This window comes from Centruroides vittatus, unplaced genomic scaffold (genome assembly GCF_030686945.1).
Source record: "Centruroides vittatus isolate TY-2023 unplaced genomic scaffold, ASM3068694v2 contig_1175, whole genome shotgun sequence".
Lineage (NCBI taxonomy): Eukaryota > Metazoa > Arthropoda > Arachnida > Scorpiones > Buthidae > Centruroides > Centruroides vittatus.
In genome coordinates this window covers 556,611-582,077 of record NW_027120753.1, presented here as the reverse complement: position 1 = coordinate 582,077, position 25,467 = coordinate 556,611, and the positions used below count along the sequence as shown (strand labels likewise).

General features: G+C 33.9%; 1 protein-coding gene across 1 annotated transcript; it reads left to right on the top strand.

Annotated features, from left to right (window-relative positions):
- The first annotated feature begins 201 nt into the window (after positions 1-201).
- On the top strand, positions 202-25,004 carry LOC136982903 (spindle and kinetochore-associated protein 2-like). The gene is made up of 4 exons (XM_067279467.1): positions 202-345; positions 18,689-18,778; positions 19,535-19,630; positions 22,983-25,004. The coding sequence occupies exons 1-4, from the start codon at positions 313-315 to the stop codon at positions 23,085-23,087; spliced, it is 324 nt and encodes a 107-aa protein (XP_067135568.1). The 5' UTR covers positions 202-312; the 3' UTR covers positions 23,088-25,004.
- The last annotated feature ends 463 nt before the right edge of the window (positions 25,005-25,467 follow it).

Genomic DNA, 25,467 nt, shown 5'->3' with positions numbered 1-25,467 from the left:
GTTTTAAAAAACCCCACATGGCGGAAAGAGTTCAAAAGATAAAATGTAGTTTTTTTTTATAAATTTTGGTTAAATTTTATTTTTTTATACGATGCTTCTATATACATTTTAAAATTAAAATTAAATAAGTTTAGTTTTTTTTTTAAATTTAAAACGTAAGTAGAGAATCTTAAACGAAATAAATTTTGTAGAGGGCGTGATACGAAACCGAAATGGCGGTATTAATATGAAATAACATAGTAATTAATGCTTAGGACAACAAAATAGAATCGATAGCATTTTGAAAGTGATAAAGTAAAGAATTGGCATAGAATGGAAGCTACTGTCTCAAAATTAGAAGCGCTTGTGAGTATATTAAACAATTTGAATCAATAAAAATGTTTCAAGCGTTTTATATATAGTATGAGCCCAATATTTATTAAAATAAAGAGCCTAATTAAAATATTTATTCAATTTATGCATGATATATAAACCAAATGCATTTATAAACATGCACATGCATTAATGTATGGTTACTTTTAAATGAGTTTAGATCAGGAAAAATATCAGGTTTTATATCTTGTCTCTTTAAATATAATTTGCATTAATTGTGGCTTTTTTCCTTGTAAACTTTTTTGAGGATGAACTAGCCACGGTGGTTATTCAGCTGAAGTAGTTGATGCACCCTTAATGGCGAGTGAAGTTTAAACAATAATTTTTTCCGGTTATTGGACTGTTTTTGAGAATCTTTTGTTCCGGTATTAACAGACTGTTCCTGAAGATTGTCTGTTAACCAGGTTGAAAATGTTAGCCTTATTTAAACTTTGTCCGCTGTTAAAGGTGTATTGAATAATTCGGTTAAACTTTTTTGTTTGTAACATTTCTATTACAGGGTGTCAAATAAGTTGCTAATGACTTCGATTGAGAATAACTTTTTAACTAACCGTCCGAGGGTGCCGATACCTCACAGCCACCATTTTGTAAACAAAGGTAATTGTTTAGTGCTGATGTGCCAGTTTTTAAAAAAATTTAAAAATGAGCAAATATTTACTGGATGAATGCATTTTTTTGGTTTAACATTGGTACAAATGTGATGAAAACTCTACTGTGCTACTGCAGACGTGGTCTACAACTTTCAAAAACAAGCCAATTTTAATGACAGGTGCAATCATCAATTTAATTGAGAAATTTGAGAGAACAGGCAGTGTAAAGGATAATGATGAGGTCAGGACAGGCATACTGCGATCGTCAAAGTCAGAAGAGAATATCAAGGCAGCAAGAGCCATAGTAGATGAAGATCCAAACACGTTTCGGGTCGAGGGTGATTGCTAAAGGGTTCCCAGAGAGCAGCAGATGAGAAATTTCATGACCACCTTATCCTTGGACCATGATCCTGTGGATTTTTTCCTCGGGTTATCTCTTGGATAGGATTTATCAGAACCCTACCTTGAACAGCTCAAATCTGTTATCAAAGCCAAGATTTAAGCCATTCCCGATAAAGTTTTGGCAAATGTGGTTGCTGGTTTCGAGTATTGATTACGGTCCTGTATTGCCCACGAAAGAGAGCACTTCAAAAACCTCATATACTAATTACCTTTTGTCTCAATAGTATTCTCACCAAGTTTCATGACGATGAAACAAATCCCTGATCTTTTATCGTCAATCAAAGTTGTTAGTGACTTATTTGACACTGTGTATATGTAGGGTCTATATATATATACAGGGTGTCAAATAAAATAAGTGGGGTTATACATGGTGTACTGCTTCTTTCATATATATATGAAAGAAGCAGTACACGATGTACTCCAGCAATATATTTAATTAACCAACCTACTTCTATAGACCTTCTTCAGTTGGAACATCAAACTTAAATGAAAAAAAGAGCAAAATGAACATTGAAAAACATATTAAATATGATGTAAATAATTTAAATTGAAAAGAATGGGAAGAATGTTCTAAATCAATTAAATATTTACAATTCAAATACAAGGAATGTAAGAAATATATAAACACAAATTATAATTAAAACTTAAAAACATAAATACAAGCAAACATGAATGGTACAAAAATAAAATAAAAATAGCAACTAAAATAAATGATAAACAATTAATGGGGGACCAAGCCCAAGTTAAAGCTCATTTTAAGATTTCCATATCTTTTATAATGTGTCGGCATCCCTATAATTGATACAAAAGCATTTTCTGTTAGCTTTAAAAATTTCTAATAACTCCTAAAACTTGATAGATCTTAATGATCTTAGCCTCATCCCATTTTATCTATACATCCTACTGGGAAGCATAAGTCGCTAAGACCGTGACGTTGAGATTTTTTCAATGGCATATCTATGTTCCCTAATTCTTTCTAGTAGAGTACATCTGGTAGTTCCCACATATTAATTGTGTGTTGAAGTACTGATTTGATCTCAAACATTTTTGGTTAATTAAATATATTGCTGGATAACTCCAGCAATATATTTAATTAACAGGGTGTACTGCTTCTTTCGTTTGGTTACTTCTTCAACATATTTTATATTTTGTCATATAATATCAAGAAATTGCTGCTGTGAAGTTTTTATTATCTGTAATTATGCTGTTCTATTTTGCAAGTTTCTTACCATGTAACATTTATCAGTTTTAATCAAAAATCAAATTGAAACATTCAAATTTGATATTTTCTATAATATTTAATGAATTTAAAGGTTTCAACTTGATTTTTTTATTTGAAGATGAGAAAATACCTCAAACATCTATTAGAATGTACTGAAAAAACTTCTATAAAACAATTATTTATTGTGACATTGTCACGATGCCAGGCAGAAACTTTTCGTCACAATGCACTTAAGTTTAATAGTGTCTTGTCCCTGTACATCATACTTTCCCTGTTAACAATGAATTCATGCCAGTTATGTACGAGGCGTGTTTTTAAAGTAAGTACCGTTTTGAAATATAAAAAAAAAACAAGCAAACATTTTTAACAAAATGTTTATTTATGTGAAAGCCCATATTTTACACTACTTTTCTACATAATTCCCATTAATATTGAGACACTTATCGTATCGTGGGACCAGCTTTTGTATTCCATCCTCAAAGAATGTTGCTGCCTGATGAGACAACCACTGCAGAACGGTCGTTTTGACTTTGTCGTGATTGTTATGGCGCTGCCCTGCCAGATGCTTCTTCAAATGCAGAAACAAATGATAGTCACTCGGTGCTAGGTCGAGACTGTATAGAGAGTGGTCTAATTGTTCCCAGCCAAATGATGTGATTAGGTCTTGAGTTTGATTTGCCGTATGTGGACGAGCATTATCGTGGAGCAAAATGACACCCTTGCTCAGTAAGCCCCGCCTTTTGTTTTGTACTGCACGGCACAGTTTTTTTAAAGTCTCACACGTCTGTTCTCTTTCATGCCACAGTCCACTTTTTTAATCAAATCATCAATAATGACTGAAGGTCGCCCACTTCATTCCTCCTCGTGAATGTTTGTGCAGCCATTACTAAAGGCCCTAACCCATTTTCGTGCCATTCCATCACTCATAACGCTTTCACCATAAACTTCACTGATTTGGCAATGAATTTCAGCCGCTTTCGAGCCTTTAGCACTGAGAAAACGAATAACGGCACGCACTTCGCAGTCGGCGGGATTCTCAATGAGTGGCGGCATTTCAGTAACACACAAACAACAGTAAACACAGTCGACTGACTCCGTAATGGCGTTTGTGGCTTCCCAACAGATGTAGGTACACAGCGCGCATGCATTAAGTGCCAACTGCAGCGCTCCAGCGGCGTTATATTAAAACGGTACTTACTTTAAAAACACGCCTCGTATTTAACTCCATTCAGGAGAAAATTTTTAATTGAAATAACTTGACTTCTGGTCCAAAGCAGAACTCATAATATGTAGTTAAACTGCCCTTAATCTTTCTATATCTAGTCTCGACTTTCATCTATTTAACACTATTCTTGAAATTAAGGAAGGACAGACAAATGGACAACAGTGGGAATTTATACGTCTACAATTTTTTCAAATTGCAGCCCAATAAAGAGTTTGTATTTTATACAGGGTACTTCAGAAGTAGTAGGAAAATGTTTGATGTACTGTAGTATTAAAAACATTAGTTTTATTGCTAAAGCAAGATTTTATATACATAAATCAGATATCAACTAGACAGTTTGGATGATTTTCTACTTTGTGGTCAACCTGTGCACTATCAATATGAATACATGCTTACAGCTATACAGTAGACCCCCCATAACACAGCTTCATAAAACATGGATTCGTATAACACAGCAAAAAAATTGCAATCATGTTCGTATAACACGTTAAAAGAGACTTGTATAACACAGTAAAACGTCATTGCCAACTCGTGTTGCAACAGGATTGGTTGAATAGCGAATATTGTACAAACTGTTGAGTTTAAACGAGCACTGGACCTACTAAAAACATTTATTATTCAATGGCCATAAAAATTATATTTTTATTAATGATGTCTCCAATGTTCAGCGAATTTTTTGCAGAAAAATAACTTATCAGAAAACACGCACCCGCCATTCGATGAGCCGCTCCACGACGAAAACAAGCTTAAGCAATGGTGTCGTCGAATGGTGCACACTCAGTAAGTAATCCTACAATTTTTTGTTTATAGCTTAGTTTATATGGATTATTCCCAAAAAATTATACGTGATTTGGAAATGTTGAGTCAAATTAGTCTAGAATCGATTAATTCTATCTTTCAAACAGCCATAGCCCCTAAACTGCACAAGTGCTGGGCTGTGATTGGCTCGTGTATTTAAGTGACTTGTACAACACAGATTCATATAACACGGAACGTATCTACCGTGTTATAGGGGGGTCTACTGTATTTAAAATGCTCTTAAATGCTTCAAGTATTGTTCTACTACTACTAATGCATTCTGTTTAATTCATTATTATTGAACTTTTCTTACTACTATGAAATTATTCATAACTCTGCCATTAGTGGTGGTATATCAGTCTATGAATTACAATATTACCAATTTCTTCTAGTAACGTCTGTGTTTCTTTGGCTTCTAATTCCACCTGACATTGAGACATATCCAGAATTATTAAATGGATATCTAATGATATTAGGAAGATGATGACTGAAGTATAGTACTAACCACACTTATATACAAAAAATTGAAATGCGGCAATAGAAAAACATTTAATACAAAATTCTGTATTTTTTTATGTATGATTTTTATTGATAAATTTTAATATATTTATGTGTAATGATTAAAATTAAATGCAAAAATTATTATTTAACCCTGGAGCTGTCTGGTTACCATAGAAACAGTACTCTGCTACTACTACATTTTTTTTAATTCTGAAATGTTTGTGCTATTGATTTTTGTTTGTTTTCAATTTTGTTGAACAAAATTGAAAAGTCTTTTATTTAGAAGTTACAACAAAGCTTCTGGTAGAATTTGAGGAGGATCTTCCAAATATGCAGAAAAATATACAGGTAGGCCTCCTACAATGCGGTAGATACGTTCCTTGAAAATACCGCGTTGTGGAAATCGCGTTATAGGAGACACCAACTTAATACAAAAACTGGAATTCGGTTCTAAAAAGAGAAAAACTGCCTTTTATGGTGTAACATTTTCATCATTTTTTAAATTTATGTACATAAAAAGCTTAAATAAAATTCAACATCATATAAAAACTAAAAAGATTATGATTTCAAGTCAAAATCAAAAAGAAACATAATGTTATGCTCACAAATTCAGTCCTCATCGTCACTTATTATAGTTGTTCGAGAATGTTTGACTGGCCTTATTTCAAAATCTGAGCTTGTTTCATCAAGTTCCACTGTATTTATGTGATCCGTTGCAATTTTTCTGTTATGTGAAAGATAATTCGTTTCTAAATACCCTAAACCGCGTAGTAAAAGTACTGTGTTGTCAGAAAATTTCCGCATTTTTCCAACCGCGCTGGAGCGAAAACGCATTGTAAAGGTACCGCGTTGTAGGAGGCCTACCTGTATATAAAAACTTCAAAAACCTTGATCTAAATAAAAGGACTTTATTGTCAATTTCTAAATATAATTCTATTTTATTTTATAATGTATTGTGTCTGTTATCTGTTAATGATTTTGCTGTAGCTTAATCTGGAGATGAAAACATGACTTATTTGAATTAAAGAGTTGAAAATGTAGAATGTTCTAAATAAAGCATTTTGTTAGTTTTTGGAAAATCTGGAAAGTTTTGACAAATTTGAATCTTTAATAGTTAATATACTATTTATTTAATTCTTCAATATACAGTGGTACCTCGACATACGAGTGCCCTAATATACGAGTGTTTTGAGATACGAGCCGCCGAGCGAGCGATATTTTGCTTTGAGATGAGAGCAAGATTTGAGATACGAGGAATCGCACACTACACCACTGCACACGACCCCAACATGCGCCCCGCATGTTGGGGTCGTGTGCAGCGTCTAACGGTTTCTCCCACCTCAGACTAGACCTCAGTCTGTGTGCTTGTTTCCCTCGTTTTCGAAGAATTTTTGATAAATTGGGTTCGCGTTTTACGCTTTTTGTACATTTACAAAACATTATCACATTTATTTTTATAACCATGGGTCCGAAGAAGATGATGATGTCTATTGAATTAAAGCGTGAAATCATAGAAAAACATGAGCAAGGTGTGCAAGTAATTGACTTGGCGAGGATGTACGAGCGTAGCACATCAATGTGCTTAAACAGAAGGAGTTGATAAAGCGTATAATGCCAGCTAAGGGCGTTACAATAATTTCTAAGCTCCGGACGTCTCTCCATGAAAAGATGGAGAAACTACTGATGGTGTGGGTGACAGAGAAGCAGCTTCAAGGAGAACCTTAACACAAAGCATCATACGTGAGAAGGCACGAGCGATTTACGGTGATTTGCTGAAGCAGATTCCACACACTTCCACAAACGAGGAATCGGAGGACTCGTTTAAAGCCAGTCAGGGCTGGTTTGACAACTTTAGGAAAAGGACCGGCATTCACTCCGTCGTCAAGCATGGTGAGGGAGCAAGTTCGGATGTGAAGGCAGCTGAGGTTTAAATCAAAACGTTTTCCGAACTGATAGAAGCCAAAGGATACATCCCCCAGCAAGTCTTTAACTGTGACGAGACAGGGCTTTTCTGGAAAAGGATGCCAAATAGGACTTACATAACGGCAGAGGAGAAGACGATGCCAGGTCACAAACCCATGAAGGATGGATTAACTCTAGCACTTTGCGCCAATGCGAGTGGCGACTGCAAAATTAAGCCTCTGCTAGTATACCATTCGGAAAATCCCAGAGCCTTTAAGTCACATAAGATTTTAAAAGAAAAACTGCAAGTTATGTGGAGGGCAAATCCGAAGGCGTAGGTCACCAGGAAATTCTTTGTGGAGTGGATAAACCTGGTGTTTGGCCTTTGTTAAAAAATATCTACAGGAAAACAACCTACCCATGCAAGCCCTTCTCGTCCTCGACAATGCCCCTGCTCATCCACCAAATCTCGAAGATGATTTACTCGAAGAGTTCAAGTTTATAAAGGTTCTCTACCTACCACCCAACACCATTCCTATCCTGCAGCCCATGGATCAGCAGGTGATTTCTAATTTTAAGAAGTTGTACACCAAGCACATTTTTCGGCGCTGCTTTGAGGTGACGGAGAACACAAACCTTACCCTTCGAGAGTTCTGGAAGGACCACTTTAACATCGTGATATGCCTAAGAATTATTGATCAGGCCTGGCTGGGTGTTACAACGAGGACCTTAACCTCTGCATGGAAGCTGTGACCTGAGGCTGTAGCTGAAAGAGCCTTCGAAGGATTGGAACCCGAAGTGTCAGTGGTAGAGGAGATTGTTTCTCTGGGAAAATCTATGGGTCTGGAGGTGGATAAGAGAGATGTGAACGAACTCGTCGAGGAACAGTCTCAGGAGCTGACAACCGAGGAGTTACACGATCTACATTCGCAGCAGCATACGGTGGTTCAACGAAAAATTAGTTCTGAAGAGAAGCCAGAGATGGAGGAGGTTATCTCTACAAGAGATATAAAGGAGATCTTGGAAATGTGGGAGAAAGTTGTGGAGTTCGTGGATAAAAATCACCCCGAAAAAGTTGCAACTGGTCATGCATCGGAGTTGTTCAACGAAACTTGCCTAACTCATTTCCGCAATATCCTGAAAGGGAGGAAGAAACAAACCTCCTTGGACAGTTTTTTTAAACGATCTGCAAGTGAAAATGAGCAAAGCGTGACGAAAAAAGCGAAGACCAGTGACAAAAATTAAGCGCATCTGTAAGCACTTCACTTTTTCTTTTATTATGTTTTTATAGAATATGTATTTGTTATTTATAAACAAATGTTTCTTCTTGTAAATACATTTTTCTTATTCAAAAACACTTAACAAAAACAACTGAGGTGGTGTTTTGGGAGCTGGAACGGATTAATGGCATTTCAATTAATTTCAATAGGGAAAATTGCTTTGAGATACGAGCAATTTGAGATACGAGCAAGGTTACGGAACGAATTAAACTCGTATGTCGAGGTACCACTGTAATTGTTTCAATAAATCATCCTTCCTGTCATATTTCTACTTTGTTGTGGTGGAAGGTTTTGTGATCTATCCCTGAACAAATGTATGGAATATTTTGTAATTACTGCAGAAAAATTATTTTGATCCTTAAATAATCAAACTCACAAAAATATTATTGAACTTTTAATAATTTGCAAATATAATCGACATATTAATGTCTATGATATTTGCCATACCAAATGTCACAGAGATATTTACATAAATTACAATGTTACAGTATTTATAAACAAAGTAAGAGTTGAAAAAAGTATGGAATCATGAAAAATATGAGATTATTATAATAAAAATTATTATTCATTTTAACATGTTAAAATCCTTTTTTTAATATAATACTCTTGTTGAGGCAGATCATTAAGAAGTTTCTATGTTGCTTACAGAATTGTTTGTTTTCAAAATCTGTTTGATTGATTTTTATTAAACTTTACCATTTTCCATTAATTGACGATGATAAATCCAAAATGTAATAAAATATGGGAGTCCATGACTTCGTTTAGGAGAGATAAGGTTGTAGTGTGGCTGTACGCCATATTTTTGTACATATGAATTTTAGATTTAATTAGTTTTAATAATTTTCTCTCCTTCTTAACCCTTCTTTCTAATTTCCTTTGTCCATTGTTCTGGCTTCTGGGAACGCGGGCTTCCCACTCCCCACCCACCAGGGGGTCGTGTGGAACAAAGAGTTCGAGTGGAGGACGAGTAAAATCTGGGTCATCGAAGAGTCACTTTTTCTCCGGCCGGACACGAGGAAGCACGGACGAGAACGGCGAGCTCGTGAGACGGAATTCTACGAGGGCCGAATAGAGAGCCGTGAGGTGAGGATCCGGACCGTAGAGTCAAAGACACTGACAAGAAATTATCCTAAAAGGTATTTTTACAACGTTGACGAACCCAGAGATACGCAGAATAAACCACCAGCCGGAATCGGAGTTCAGCGAGAACAAGGGTACCCCACTATCCTATCAATTCTTCTCACTTCCTACTTTTATACTTTTCTATCCTTTTAGGTTTAAGTTAGTTAAGAATCGCGCGGGTTTTATTGTTACAATCGGACAACAAGAGAAGTTGGACTGAGGGAATCCACAAAGAACTTATTTGTATATATTATTAATCGCGAAATTAAATTTGTTTTAATTGAATTCACGTGTCTGTGTATTCCTATCGCGCTTCACACTTTACATTGGCGTCCGCGACAGGATTCCCTCCTCGTTGATCCAATTCTCTGTATAGCTGTACTGATTATCAGCCATCGTTGTAAGTTATATGGAGGACAAAGGTACTCCCAGTATGAGTTTGGTGGCAGAAAGCCACAGTGAGAACCCCCCACTCGTGGTTACTGGATTCTTAGGGATGATCCCCACTTTCTCAAATTCGCCTAACGACACGGTAAATATAAATCAACTATTTAGAACCATTGATAATGTGGCTAAGTTAGCCCAATGGGGGGACGAGGTTAAGGTGGCTGCGTTGCAAGCTAAACTAAAAGGTGAACCATTAAACACTTTCTTTTGTTTATTGGAGCAATCGCCTGCACCAACGTTTAAGGAAATTGAGCAAGATCTAATTAAATGTTTCCAGAAGCACGAAGGGAAAGGAAGGGGCTTACTCGATCAATTACTAAATTTGAGGCAAGGAGGAAAGGAATTAGTCAGTGAGTATATCATTAGGACTAAAACCATAATGTCTAGGGCTATCCGGAGTAACCCAAATATCGTGACATTCAAAGATGAGATTATCAAGGAGAGGTTCATCAGGGGATTAGACATAAGTATCCGAAGTCACGTATGTCGCAGGGAACCTGCTACCTTAGAGAAAGCTTTCGAATGCGCTGAAAGGGAGGAAGAGCTAGAAAAGGAATGTAGTAATCCTAGAGACCTCAAAACGGTCTGTTATAACTCCCAAAGCGAAGTGGGTGCTGAATGTACTAGTCCTGAAGTAAACCCTGACAAGACTCCAAAAGATGAGGATCGGTTAGCCAATTTAGAAAAAGGGTTGAAAACCCTGTTCGAAATAGTTTCCAAGATGGCCGAAAACTCGACCCAGACTACTAAGTCGCCTAATATTAACAGCAGACTTTGTTTCGTTTGCAATAGCCCAAATCACTTGGCTAGGAAATGCCCCAAAAGAAATAGTCAGGATTTAAACTAGTCCGGGAACCTGATCAGGGTCAGTGTCGTGTTCCCATCCTCATCTTTAAACTGACCGAATTTTCATGTTCGGAGAGGGGACTCCCATTAATATGTGGCAGGGTAGTGGGGGTAGAGATTAAATTCTTAATTGACTCAGGTGCGGAAAGGTCTTTAGTTGATATAGCGCTGACTCAAAACGCGAAATTGGCTAAGTCCTTCCAGGTTGCAAGAAGGGGTGAGATCACCCATATCAGAGGTATCAACGGCACAATCTCCACATGTAAGGAAGTCCTAAAGGGATCGATAAGCTACAAGGATGAGATAATACCCGCTTCCCTTTGTTGTATGGAATTCCCGGATAGGCTAGAATACCAAGGGATCTTGGGGATGGATGTCATCAACTCAATCCCGTCATTGATAATTGATGGATGTACATTCATCAGTCGTGAAGCTAGAGTATTGAACCATAGTCCTCGCCCATCGATCATGTATTTCGATTGCTTAAGTAGTACTCTGGTTGGCACCGCCATAACTCCAGGAACTACAAAAATGAATGACGAAAATCAGGTGACTCGCGTCCTCGATAAGTATCCCGGTTTGTTTTCGGAGGGGGTCGAAGATTTGAAAGGCACCGATCTTTTTATGCACAGCCCTGAAATAGACACTAACCGGGTAATCAATACCCGTCAATACCGTATTCCGAATTGCTACCTTGCCGAGTTAAAAAAATTGACTGATGCATATCTTAAGGCAGGCATCATAGAGGAAAGCCATTCGGAATGGAATTCCCCCATCCATATTGTGAAGAAAACCTCGGGTGAAATCAGGATGACTTTGGACTTACGTAGGATTAATGACATAACGAAACCACAGGTGTTCCCGCTAAGTAGGGTGGACGAAATACTCACGACCTTCCATGGTAGCAAATACTTTTCCGTAATAGACCTCAAATCCGGTTACTTCCAGATCCCGCTTGACCCCAAGGTTAGGCATATATTTGCATTCACTACCCCTTGGTCCAAATATCAATTAACGCGTATCCCACAAGGGGGGAAGAACAGCGGTCGGTTCTTTCAATATTGTATGTCACGTCTCCTCGCCCCCTTCATCGGAAACAAATGTTATGTATTTCAGGATGATATCATCCTTTTTTCCCCTTCTCTGGAGGAGCATTTAAAACTTCTTGATCAAGTGATAGGGATCTTACATAAGGCAAATCTGAAGCTCCACCCTACCAAAAGCAAATTTTGTGTTAGAGAAATTAAATATTTAGGTCACATCATTAGTAGTGATGGTATATACCCTGACCCAGGCAACGTCGAAGCAATTAAGGAATGTAGAACCCCGCGTAATGTCAAAGAGGTTCGCAGTTTCCTCGGAATGGTCGGTTTTTTCCGCAATTTCATCCCCAATTTTTCCGAGATGGCGCTGCCCATGACTGAACTAACAAAAAAAGGGAAACATTTTGTTTGGGACAGTAATTGTCAGTCCAAGTTTATGAGGTTCAAGGAAGTTTTATCAAACCCCCCCCTTTTGGCACACCCAGATTTCTCTTCTCCATTTGTGCTATATACCGATGCCTCTGATAGTTGGCTAGGTGCCGTTTTGGGACAGCAACGGGATGAAGGCGTGGTCCCACTCGGATATTATAGCAGGAAGTTTAGGGGACCGGAATTGAGGTATTCAACGATCGAGAAGGAGTGCCTTGCGATTATTCTCTCTCTCCGGCACTTCAAATCGATAGTTCTAGGTCACGAAGTTTCTGTATATTCGGATCATAAGCCCTTATCTTACTTGAGGAGTATGAATAATCACAACGACAGATTAATGAGATGGGCCTTAGAATTGACGAATTACGATGTTACGATAGCTCATGTTAGGGGTAAACACAATCCGGTGGCCGACCTTTTGTCACGCCCGATATGTTGCGGAGAGAGACCTAACTTGGTCAACCAGTGTTTAGATGTGCATAGTCCCAGTTTCCACCATAGAGTAGTGGAATCACAAATGGAAGACGATTTTTTAAAAAAAATGAAACTAGGTCTTGCGAAGGCTCAAAGGAACATGCATCAGGGTCTTGCCGGAAAGGGTGTCCAGCCAGAATTCCAGTTGGAAGGAGGTGTGTTGGTCCACATTAAACCGGGAAGATATGGCCTATATAACTGGAAGCGGATATGTGTAGGTCAGAAAATGGGTGAAGAGGTTGTTAGAGCGTTCCATGAGTCGGGCCTTGGGGGGCACTTGGGCATAGAGAAGACTTGTAATACCGTTGACAGGCATTACTACATACGGGGTCTACAATCGGTAGTCCGATCGGTAGTGAGGGTGTGTAGGACATGTCAGAGGTTTAATTTACACAAGGGAAAGGAGCCGTTCCAAGAAACAGAGTTAGCTGGCTTCCCTTTTCAGAAGGTAGCTATAGATATAGTCGGCCCACTCATGGTTACTCCCAGCGGAAATCGGTACATTCTATCTATCATTGACGTTTTCACCAGGTATTCTGAAGCAATTCCTATTAAGGACCAGACTGCAAAGAACGTAGCAGACGCCATATTCCAGCATGTGATATGCCGTTACGGTTGCCCCGAAATTATTATCTCAGACCGGGGGGCTAATTTCACTTCTTCCACGTTTCAGGAATTATGTGGCATACTCCGTATCAAACATAAAATCACTACTGCTTACCGTCCGTGTGCGAACTCGGTTTGTGAGCGGTTTAATAAGTCTATATGTAGTATTATAGCTCGGATCTCCAGAGGAAGTAATGGGAAGTGGGATGAGCATCTTGCTCAGGCAGTGTTTGCTTATAATAACGCCACTCATGCATCCACCGGCGAATCCCCTGCCTTCCTTCTCTTCGGTTTTGACCCCAGGTTACCTCAGGTCTTTCCGACGGGCGTGCCGGCCCACCATAATTTGCATGATTATCGGAGGGAGCTGTTAGAAAAATTGAACACTGTTCGTAACTTGGCTTATTCACGGAGCAGGCAAAACAACTTAAAGAATAGGGAGCGGTGCAATATAAAAAGGAAAGGGCGTGGCTTTAGTGTTGGTGAGAGAGTGTGGCTGTTACGCAAGCACCAGGGTAGGAAGTTCGGAAAATTTTCCCCTAAGTATTCGGGTCCTTTCCGTATTACGAGAATTTTAGGTCCAGTAACCGCAGAGTTGGGTGGTAGTGATGGAAAGAAAAATTGTATTGTGCATTTCGATCGTTTGAAACCATATTATTCATATGCTGTATATAAAGGTCGAAACCATTACCGACCCAACAACAATGATTCCCCGGATATGTCTGATGATGATGGAGGTGATGAGATTGCATTACAGTACAGGAGACAGCCGATGATACCTATCAGGCGGCAAGAAGACGATGCATCACCAGAGAATCCCCTTGAATCGGATGACGAGCATCAAGCTGTTCCCGCAAGCGAGGGTCGATACCACCTTCGGAAAAGGAGAGTAGATTACTACAAACTCCATCATGGACTTTGAGCCTTTCCGATGGGGCGTATGTGGCTGTACGCCATATTTTTGTACATATGAATTTTAGATTTAATTAGTTTTAATAATTTTCTCTCCTTCTTAACCCTTCTTTCTAATTTCCTTTGTCCATTGTTCTGGCTTCTGGGAACGCGGGCTTCCCACTCCCCACCCACCAGGGGGTCGTGTGGAACAAAGAGTTCGAGTGGAGGACGAGTAAAATCTGGGTCATCGAAGAGTCACTTTTTCTCCGGCCGGACACGAGGAAGCACGGACGAGAACGGCGAGCTCGTGAGACGGAATTCTACGAGGGCCGAATAGAGAGCCGTGAGGTGAGGATCCGGACCGTAGAGTCAAAGACACTGACAAGAAATTATCCTAAAAGGTATTTTTACAACGTTGACGAACCCAGAGATACGCAGAATAAACCACCAGCCGGAATCGGAGTTCAGCGAGAACAAGGGTACCCCACTATCCTATCAATTCTTCTCACTTCCTACTTTTATACTTTTCTATCCTTTTAGGTTTAAGTTAGTTAAGAATCGCGCGGGTTTTATTGTTACAATCGGACAACAAGAGAAGTTGGACTGAGGGAATCCACAAAGAACTTATTTGTATATATTATTAATCGCGAAATTAAATTTGTTTTAATTGAATTCACGTGTCTGTGTATTCCTATCGCGCTTCACACTTTACAGTAGCATGAACACATGTGACAAAACGATATCACACAACTTTGTCGTGTTATGTTCCACAGTTGCTAGCACACCTTCTATGAGTTTATAGCATTGATTTTGCCATTTTCCATTAATTGTGATGATGAATCCAAAAATGTAATGAGGGTCCATTCAAATGTAAAAAATAGGAGTCTGTGACTTCATTTTTGATGTACAGCTATATTAAAGTGTCAATGCCATGCTCTCTGATGTGACTGAATGCACCTAATGGAATTTAGGCCTAGGGGTCAAAAATAAAACAGCATTGCATGCACCTAACAGAAAATAGGCACAAAAAATGAACAAAACAGAAAAACAAAGCAATTGATGGCAATTACTTTGTTCTTGGATCATCTCTCCATACCCAACCAGTGCAAGGATTGTGTCTCCCATGGCCAGTAGGCACAAGGATGGCCACTTTTGTGGCAGCAAGTGCAAAGTTCATCTGCCCAGTCTGTCAGGTATAAGGATCACCTCTTCTGTGCAGGGATCACTTTTTTCTTTCCATCTCTGCCTCAATTCTATTGCAATATGACAAAGTTGTGTGATATCCTAGTAAATAAATTTTATGATGTTATTATAGTGAAGTATAAATTTGAAGTGAACATGATAATAAAGTGAATGATGGCACCCAGTAGTGAATTAAGTGAAGGTAAGAAACAGTTAATAATTTTGATGCATGAAGAAAGAAAATTACAAAGGATAATAGCAAAAACATTACAATGCTCTCAGGGAACAGTTTCAAAATAATTTCAAAGTTTAAAACATTTGAAACTAAAAATTCACAATGGATTGGAAGACCAAGAGATGACCATAACTTAAATTAAAATTTTTAAGGAAAACAGATTTTTGTTGTCTAGCAGTATTAATTCAAGATGGAGAGAGACAGGTGTTAATGTATTAGACATTACAGCAAGGAGGAAGTTAGCATAAAAAATTATCACTCAAGAAAAGTCAAAACAAAGCCATACATGACAAAACCAACAAAATAAAAATTGTTTGAAATGGACCAAAACTCATAAAGACGGGAGTGTTAATGACTGGCAATAAGTTATATTTCCAAATGAATCAAAAATATGTATTGGCTATAGTAATGATGGCAGCACATCAGTATACAGAAGATCAGATTGAAAAATTCCATCCTGACTGTTTGAATTCATCAGCAGAATTTCCTAAAAAATAATCCGGAGTTGATTTTTCTTCTGGATTTCTTGATAGATACTGATCTGACTATTTTGAATCAGGATAGTAAAACCTATATATGTCACTTTCAGGTACAAAGATTTTAGACCTCACTCTGGCTTCTAGTTTAAGCAGCAGAATGACATACTAGTATGCATCTGATAAACTATTTTTGTCACAGACATTTTACTTTCGTTGTTAGTTTAGTTTCTAACTTAAAATGGATGGTTTTTGCAATCCAAAAAGGATTGAGTAGGACTATTTAAGATTGCCTGTCTTCCAGTATTGCTTTTTGTGCTGTGATGGACATTGTGTTGGTTGTTTTGGACCTCATGCAACAGCAAATGTTTGAATTCTACATTTTAAGCTGTCCTATTGCACTTCACATTAAGGGGGACCCACCAGTGATTTTCTTCACCTTTCTAACATCTAAATAGGAACTAATTTTCCATAAAAAGAATTCCCTGAAAGTATCATCCCTTGTCAAATCATCCAAGCATTACATTCCTTTATCCCATCAAGCCATCAAATCACTTTAGTTGGATGTAGTTAGCAAAAGCTACAAAGTCAAAAATATTTTTAATAAATCCTTATTTTTTGCTCCCTTATCAACCTTATCAAATTGTTTGAATTATATATATATTAAGATAGGTCTTTAAGGGTGTTTCTTCATTGTTTCTATTCTATTTCTAATGTAAAACTTTTATAATTACCAATTCAATAATACGTTCGACAAATTATCTCTTAAATTAGTTACGCAAATATGTACACTAAAACATTTACAAACTCAACATTTAATATAGATAAAACTTTTTCAAGATTCTATATCTCAGCTTCATATTTCAAATTAATGAATATTTGTATGTTTGTATTGTAGAAATATAATATTTCTAAATTGAACATATATTCATGTTGACATTAAAACTATTTGTGTCAGTCAAAACTTTCAAGCTTCAAGAATATACAAAAGTTTTATCTCTATTAAATGTTGAGTTTGTAAAAGTTTTAGCATTCATATTTATGTAACTGATTTTAGGGAGTCATTGGACTGATCTCAACCCTTTTTGAAGGTGTGTCTGTGATAAATTGACACAGAATGTTGATATCTTGTTTAAGATATTGTACTTAGGTAATATTGAAGTGCACTTCAGTACTTCTTATTCTTAACATATGTCATCACTTACATGTCAAGTAGCCTCCCTGTTTCTAGTTATTTAGTTGTTTCTGAGCATTGAATTAGGTGGTGTGATTGCTGCTACATGTCTTGCAATGTAATTATAATTGTTTTATTTATTTTTTTAATGTATTTTAAAGAGTAGTTTGTCTTGCATACCAATTGCATAAATACATATATGGTAATAGCTGCCACATGCCATCTCATTAAACTCTAAAAATCATTCTCATCAAAGGGTTAAATCTTCCATATTTTTTGCTTCTGGTTGATAGCTGACAGTAAGATATTATCTTGAAATGAGAGATCACTACATCTGAGTTGGTATTCTAACTGTCTCTTGTAACACTGCAAGGTTATAGTTTGACCAAGGTTTTACAATACACATTTACTGGATATGTGATATCTTCAGATATAGCCCAACAGGCATAACAAGCAAATTATATTAAAACTGTTAATCATATTTTTCATTTTCAGTGTTGAAGGGAGCCAAGTTTGAATTATAGGAAAAAAAAAACACCAGAGAAATTTATTTAATGAAGTTATTTTAGTTTTAGAAATCTGTTTCGGTTTCCAAATATTACACTAGAAATAATGTGTGTTCATTACTTGAATTTTCCATAAACTGATATTAGTTTCTATATTCTTGATGTAGTATTCTAGATATTTTAAATAATTTCAATTAAAAATAAGCTTTGTATAATGAAACAGTAATAGCAAACAAAATGAAAATGGGCAGAACATACATAATAGTACAGGAACCAGGATAATTAATTATAAAATATTCATTCCTGCATTGTTTTTCTTGCAAGGTCTTGTCAACATAACAATATACTGATTACTGTTTGTTTTGGTGAAACTGTTCTTTCTGATCTTTGTTGTGCAATGTTGCAATGGATGGGTTTTGACACGACATGTTGACAAAAACTAATTTTAAGAAGAAATTATATCATATTGAATTCGAACAGATTCATGAATGTTATTGATGTTATTGCATTCCTAATATTCATATTTACAATGAACAGTTTAATAATATATAAATATTAAATGTTTAAAAAATAGAGATTGTTCTACAAATCATAATTAAAATATTCTTAACTTTTTAAAATAATTTTCTGAACAACTAATTTACAATGAAAAAGATTCAAGCAATCAAACATAATCAAATAATACTACTAAAATGCTTAGTATTGTTATATAGGTTATAAAGTTGTAGAATGTTGTATAGAGCTGTATAGTATTTCCATAAATCTCATATTTTTGAGAATTGGATAGGAAAGTTAAATAATCAAATAAATAACATTATAAAATAAGTTTTTTGTTTTGATTTAAATCCAGATTATTTCATGAACAGATATCTATTCTAAGCATTTTTAGAATATTATGTGATAAATTATTTTTGTTTCTGCTGTAAAATTATTCATTTTCTCTGTATTGTCTTTACTTTCAGTTCCAGCAGGCAGAATCAGATTTAAATAGTGTTTCCTGTCAGTTAGAAACAGAACTGACTAGAGCTACCATTAATAAATCCGGAGATCAGGTATGCTATTTATATTAGTTTAAAAGAATGTTGATATTAACTGTTCAATCTTAACTTACAATTTTTTGTGTTCTTGAGGAAGGTTGGTTAAGTACGGCTGAAAATATTAATTAATTAGTTTTTGTGTAGTTTAATTTTAAAGAATGCATCTGTATTAAAAGTGGTTTTATGAATATAATCAGTAAAGAAAACAAAAATTAAAATATCATAATAATAGATTAATGAAAATATGAACAGTTAAGAAATAATTTGATTTTTATAAACATTAATAAACTTTTAGGTCAAAATTTGTGTGTTTCTAATATGAATCAGCATGTTATATTACTTCAGACAGTTTAAATTATTAAAATACAAGTAAACTTGAATCACTATAATCAATCACAAATATTGAATGAAAAATATTAAGATTACCTGTTAACATTGTCATATAAGATACAATTTTTTGTTACGAAAAATCAGATGATTTTGTTTTATCCATTACATGGCATTTTACATTGTGATATAATGCTGAACACTGATCATATAAAGCAATGATTTTATTTTTGTTTACATAATACAAACTGTACATAATATTATATGAAAAGTTTTAAAAGCAATTAAATGGCACCACCACCACCACCACCCTGATAAATTTGTAAGATTAGCAACTGATGATAATTTATACATTTTTTCTGAAATTTTTGGCAGAATCTTTTCTATTAATCTTATAAGAATGCCTATGTTTAATTTATATTTTTTGTTTATTCAATTGATTAGGTTAATCCAGTGAAAGTCATTGAAGCTGTCCAACAAATAAAAAAAGATTATTCAAAACTCCTGAAAGAAGTTGCTGAATTGCAAGCAACACAAAAGGTAAAGTATTTATTTACTTTATATTTATAAGATTTTCCAGAAATTTGAACTGAAAAAAAAATTTTTGATCAAATTGAGTTATTATATATGTTAGGCTCAAAAAACAAAAATGGTCATTGAGTGAAAGAAATGTCCACAATGTGTTGTGGTTTCTTTTAATCATCCACAGTGCATTGTGGCACTTGTAAAAACAGCCACAACATGTTGTGACTAACTCAAAAAGACCAAAAGACCACAAAGCGAAATTTGTGTTGTGGCTTTCATGATATTTGACGACTACATGTTGTGGTGATTAAGGAAAGCCATAACATGTTCTGAATGTTTGCTGATGCAACCACAATAGAGAGTGATATGACGCACAGTGGTTTGTAACTTTAAAATGTGTGTTCTAGCCTCAAAACATTTTTATTTACAATTTTTAATGCTGAACAACATTAGTTCTACAAGTTTTCTTAGAAGTTTAATTTTCATACTTAAAAAAATTTCTAAAAAATAAAATGTATGGAGAAAAATGCACACACATGGTTTTTTTGTTTTGCTTAAAAGTGCTAAAAGTCAAACTACATTTTTATCTGAGTGTTGATAAAAAAAAAATGCAAATTTTGCTCAAAGAACATAAAGTGCAACTCGAAATGTCATGGTAATAGTTCTTGTAAAAATAAATAACTCTGCAACATTCTTGATTCTCATAAAAAAAAGACTGATTTATTAATAAAAGTTCCTGACAAAGTAATTATTTTTAGTAAATTAGTTGTTTGAGAATGTTGACATCTCAAGCACCGCAACAGATTTTCATAAATGATTAAATGTTGTTGAAAAGTAACCAAATTACATTTCTGTATGTGGTGAATAATTTTGTTACTACAGTAGAGAGTCGTTAATCCGAATCAATTGGGCACTGGGGTCATTCAGATTAGTGATTTGTTCGGATAACTGATTATGTACGAAAAAATATATAACCTGTCCAATGTTCAAATTTTTTTCCGTTGTGTGTCGCTTCGTGTTGAATTTTTGTCGATTTTAAGCCTAATGAAAATTTTTATAATAATAATTGAGGCTATTGTATCGTTAAAAATTATTTCTTTATTTTGTACAAACAAAATAAATATATTGAAGAATATAAAAACATAAAAATTATACTTTAGAAGTAAATCTAGTATCAAAAACGTTCGATTCAGCACGACACAGTCCGACTAGAAAGCATTCAGATAACCGGGGTTCGGATTAACGACTCTCTACTGTACTTATATAAGATAATTGAAGATAGATAAATCAGAATGAAAAAAAGTTTTTTTTTCTTATCATTACCTCATTATTAGTTAACATCCAGAACTTGTGGTTGCTTTTAACCATAATAAATCCATTGCACAGTGGTTTTTAACTTTAGCAGTTGATTTTTATGTCATCGTGTAGGGTACATCAAGCACCTATTGGTACATGTAGTTTGACCTTTAGCATTTTTAAGCAAAACAAAAAAACCAAATGTATATTTTTATCCATACATTTTATTTCTTTGAAATTTTTTAAGTATGAAAATTAAACTTCTAAGAAAACTTGTAGAACTAATGTTGTTCAGCATTAAAAATTGTAAATAAAAATGTTTTGAGGCTAGAACACACATTTTAAAGTTACAAACCACTGTGCGTCATATCACTCTCTATTGTGGTTGCATCAGCAAACATTCAGAACATGTTATGGCTTTCCTTAATCACCACAACATGTAGTCGTCAAATATCATGAAAGCCACTATGCAAATTTCGCTTTGTGGACTTTTTTTGCTCAATGAGCATTTTTGTTCTTTGAGCCTAACATATACACTAATAATAATTGTTGAGAACAATATTATAAATTTACAGTAAATGAATATTATGTGAAATGATGTGTACATGAAATTTTTATGTATATTTTATATATATCAAAGAATTTTAATATTAAGAAACATAAATTCATATTTTTATTCTATATGAAATAACTTTTTGTTATAAGTCAAATCCTAAAATTTTCTCCTTCTCCTTTAAGATCTCCTATTTAAATGAATGATGAGTCTTTTCAAAATAAAACTTTAATGAAAAAACTGTCTTAGTATTACAAATTTTAATCTATATTAAAATTTTAAAGGTGACACTAAATTATTGCAGTTCTGCCATTAGATTTCAAAGTTAAATCTCTTAAATACTAAGTATTATTTTGTAAAAAAGATTGGATTAAAATTTGATTAATATAGTTAGTTAATGATTTGAGAATTTGCATTGTAAATAGACATACACCATCTCTTGGTTATATTAATAATAAATTGGAAATAATTAAATTAGTCTGAAAAAATGTCAGCTCTGAATTGGATCTTCAATTTTTATTTCAGCTGTTTTGTCAGATTACCATTTTAGATCCAAAGAACTATATGAAATGTGTACATATTAATCTCAAACTAATAATCATTACAATCAAAAGTATCATAAATGATTGTTTATGGTCATAGTTACATACAGATTTAGAATTAACATACTTATGAAAGTACTTAGGCTCTTAAATCATAAACTATTTTAATCAAATTCTAAGCCAATTTTTTTTCAATTTGTTTGGATATCAATCCAATTTTAGTATACTAAAGAAGACAAATACTAATTTTATAATAAAAGTAAACATATAAATAACATTCAGGATATGAATAAAATATAAAAATTAATCTTCTGATGATTACATATAAAACCAAACTCAATAAATGTTACTAATCAAACAGCTGGATTCTTAATTTAAAATATTTTTTCAAAATATTCTAAATTAAATTTATAAGATGCTGGCTTAATTCACCTACCTCTAGTTCAGATTGCTTAATATCTTGTAATTAATTACCCATATTGTAGACTGATGAGAATCCAACTGATATTTTTTCTAATATATATAAAAAAGAAATTCCCTTCAGTACTGTTTGATATGCAATATTGTAAATGAATTATAATGAAAGTGTTGAATATAAATTGTCCAGAATTTTGTGCTCTCTGTTAATGATATAAATAATAAAAATACCTAAGTGCTAAACTATTTGTGAGAGAAAGCAAGATACTAAAGAAATTACAAAATTTAATTAATTGATTGATTTCTTTCTTTTGTTTAAATCATTTACATGATGTATGTATAGCAGATTTAAACAATAAAGAAAGACTGTATATATATATATATATATATACTGTATATTTAATTATTTAAATATATACTTATATAATTCTATTATTTATAACATTTATCATAAAATATAACCATTGTTGTAAGAAAATTTAATTATATTTTATTTTACATTATAAAAATAAAATAAACTGGCTGATGAATTAATTTTCTATTCTAATTTGTTTTACAGAAAGCTATTAATAATTTGCAAGAAGAATTAAAAGTTATTAATGAGAAGTTAGAAAAATTAAAATGTGAAGAATGTAGCAAAGTTTCTGATCCACTCCCTCCATGAAATGTTTAAAACTTAAATTTTTAAATAAGATTTTTAGATACATCTCCATTAACTGGGCACCATTCAATTTTTAATCCAGTTTTAGAAAAAATGATGTTTAGTTTCATATTTCTACTATATAAAGCTGAAAAAATGGGTACTCTCTTTCTTTCTTTCTGTCACGGTATGCCAAAAATGGCTACTAGGGGCACCCCTAGCTATTATTTAAATTAACATTATAAATTATTTTATATATATTTACAGTATAATATTCAGTATATTATTATTTTTATTTGTAATTTAGTAGGCCCCAATGCCTGCATCGGGCCTTTCAACTTGGTTTACAGATAAACTGTATTTTACAAACATGAAAATTACAAATGATATTACTAATTTTCGCCATTTCATACGGGAGGCATAAATTTTGATTTCTCTTTTAGTATTGCTATAAACGTTTCATTTTTTCTGTATTGCCTTTGCCACATAAATTCTGATAAATACAACTCTATGAGGTTATGTGAGGTTCCTCATTGTACTTTATTTCACCACTTTGCACTACCCCACAACCTTTCTATATTTAACCTTCTTTAGGTGTGGCAACCCATTTGTGGATCAATGAAATTATATTTATGATTTACCTGGAAGTGTCATAACCAGCTTTTACTAATTCTTCCTTTTTATATTCCTTCCAACAGTCAGAATAAATTGTTGTTCCTTTATGTTGTTTTGAATTTCATTCTTTAATCTTTTTGCAGAGTGGTCAGGCACAGCTACTAAAAACATTTGTTCGTCTCCCTGCAAATTCTGCCAAAAACCCACTGTTGTGGTAATTGCGTCCTATATTGTATTTTCTTTGTGAAAACATACTTTCATCAATTTTCACAATTTTGTTATCGCTGCCTATTTTCACTGTAGGATGAGTTAATAAAGCATTAGTACATGCTTCTGTCATGCAGTTGTTCCAATCCACAGTTGTGCTTGAATCGAATTCTAACTGCATTCTGCAGAAATCAACATAAGTTAATTCATAACACCACAAATAGATGAAACCGTAAGACTTTCAAGAAAGGGATTCAGGATCCTTTAAACCAATTCTGAGTTCTTAATCCCTTCCTTTCTCGACAACTGTGAATATGGCATCTCCATCTAGGGATATCTGAGGTACAAAAATACAATGTCATTGCATGATTTTTAGAACAGAACCTTTTGCTTTGCAAAATACCTTTATCTTGAAAAAACGTATTGCGCTTTCCTCATCTTCTGGTAAATTCCATAGTGTAAGCTCAATTTTAAGTCAAAAAGAAAATATAAAGTCAAAAAATAATATAACTAATCACTTTCAACATATAGTCTGTATCTTACAGATATTTACCGTCTTTTCATAAATCTAATTTACATAAACGCATTACATTAATGCCGCAGATAAGAGAACTAGCAAAATATAATATAATGTTATAAACAATTAAAAAACCTTATTTTAATTTTTATACTTTACCAAAGTAGATAATAACTTAAGGTTCATAGTTTATAGATGTGCAAAAATTTACAAGGAAATGTGAATTTAACACAACTACCACAATGCTATTGTGTAAATATGCTAATCATTGGCTCCATCTAACTAGTTCTAACAAGTGTTGTTTAAAAACATAATAGACTTTTATAAAGTTTAAACAATATTATTAAAGTGGTTAGCTTTGAATCAAAATCACTACAAAAGAAGTTTGTTGTGAATTAAAGATGATTTTAGGATTTAAACACGATTCATATGTCATCAATTGAATGGTGCCCAGTTAACGGAAAAGTACTGATTTTTATTTATATCTAGAAGCACAAGCAATAATTACACTCCAATCATTTTTTTTTTTTTAATTTTTTAAGGCTACTTTTAAGAATTTTTAATTTTATTATCAAGCACAAAGCTCAATAATAATTCCTTTAATTTTATTATCAAGTACAAAGCTCAATAATAATTCCTTTAGTTTTAATTCAGAAATGATAAATTAGATAAAAATTTAGTGAAATTTTTATCTAGATTATAACTAATTAGATTCTTAAATAGTTTTAATTATAGCCATTAGATTTTGAATAAAATATTTCACCATTATAAACTTAGTTTATTTTTATTTAATAACTTTTAGAATTTAAAATTGTTGTGAAATTTTAATAGCTGTATTATCAAAATAGTTGTGAAAATATTGAAAAAGTTATTGTGAAATTTAATGAAGTTGCCGCTTGAATTGAATTCTAAATGGTTGAACTGTTAAAATGATTGATATATATTTGGTGAAAGTAGCTATTGTAATTTGCATTTTTAAAGCACATATCTAATAATAAATTATCTCAAAAATGTGAATTCTAATATTTCTACATTTTATATATTTTTTAAAAATAATTAATCAAT

Excerpts from the sequence above, each read along its gene's own strand:
- LOC136982903 (XM_067279467.1), top strand. The coding sequence starts at position 313 with ATGGAAGCTACTGTCTCAAAATTAGAAGCGCTT. Across the intron at positions 18,779-19,534 it reads TTAATAAATCCGGAGATCAG|GTTAATCCAGTGAAAGTCAT; the intron begins GTATGCTATTTA and ends TCAATTGATTAG. Across the intron at positions 19,631-22,982 it reads AATTGCAAGCAACACAAAAG|AAAGCTATTAATAATTTGCA; the intron begins GTAAAGTATTTA and ends TTTGTTTTACAG.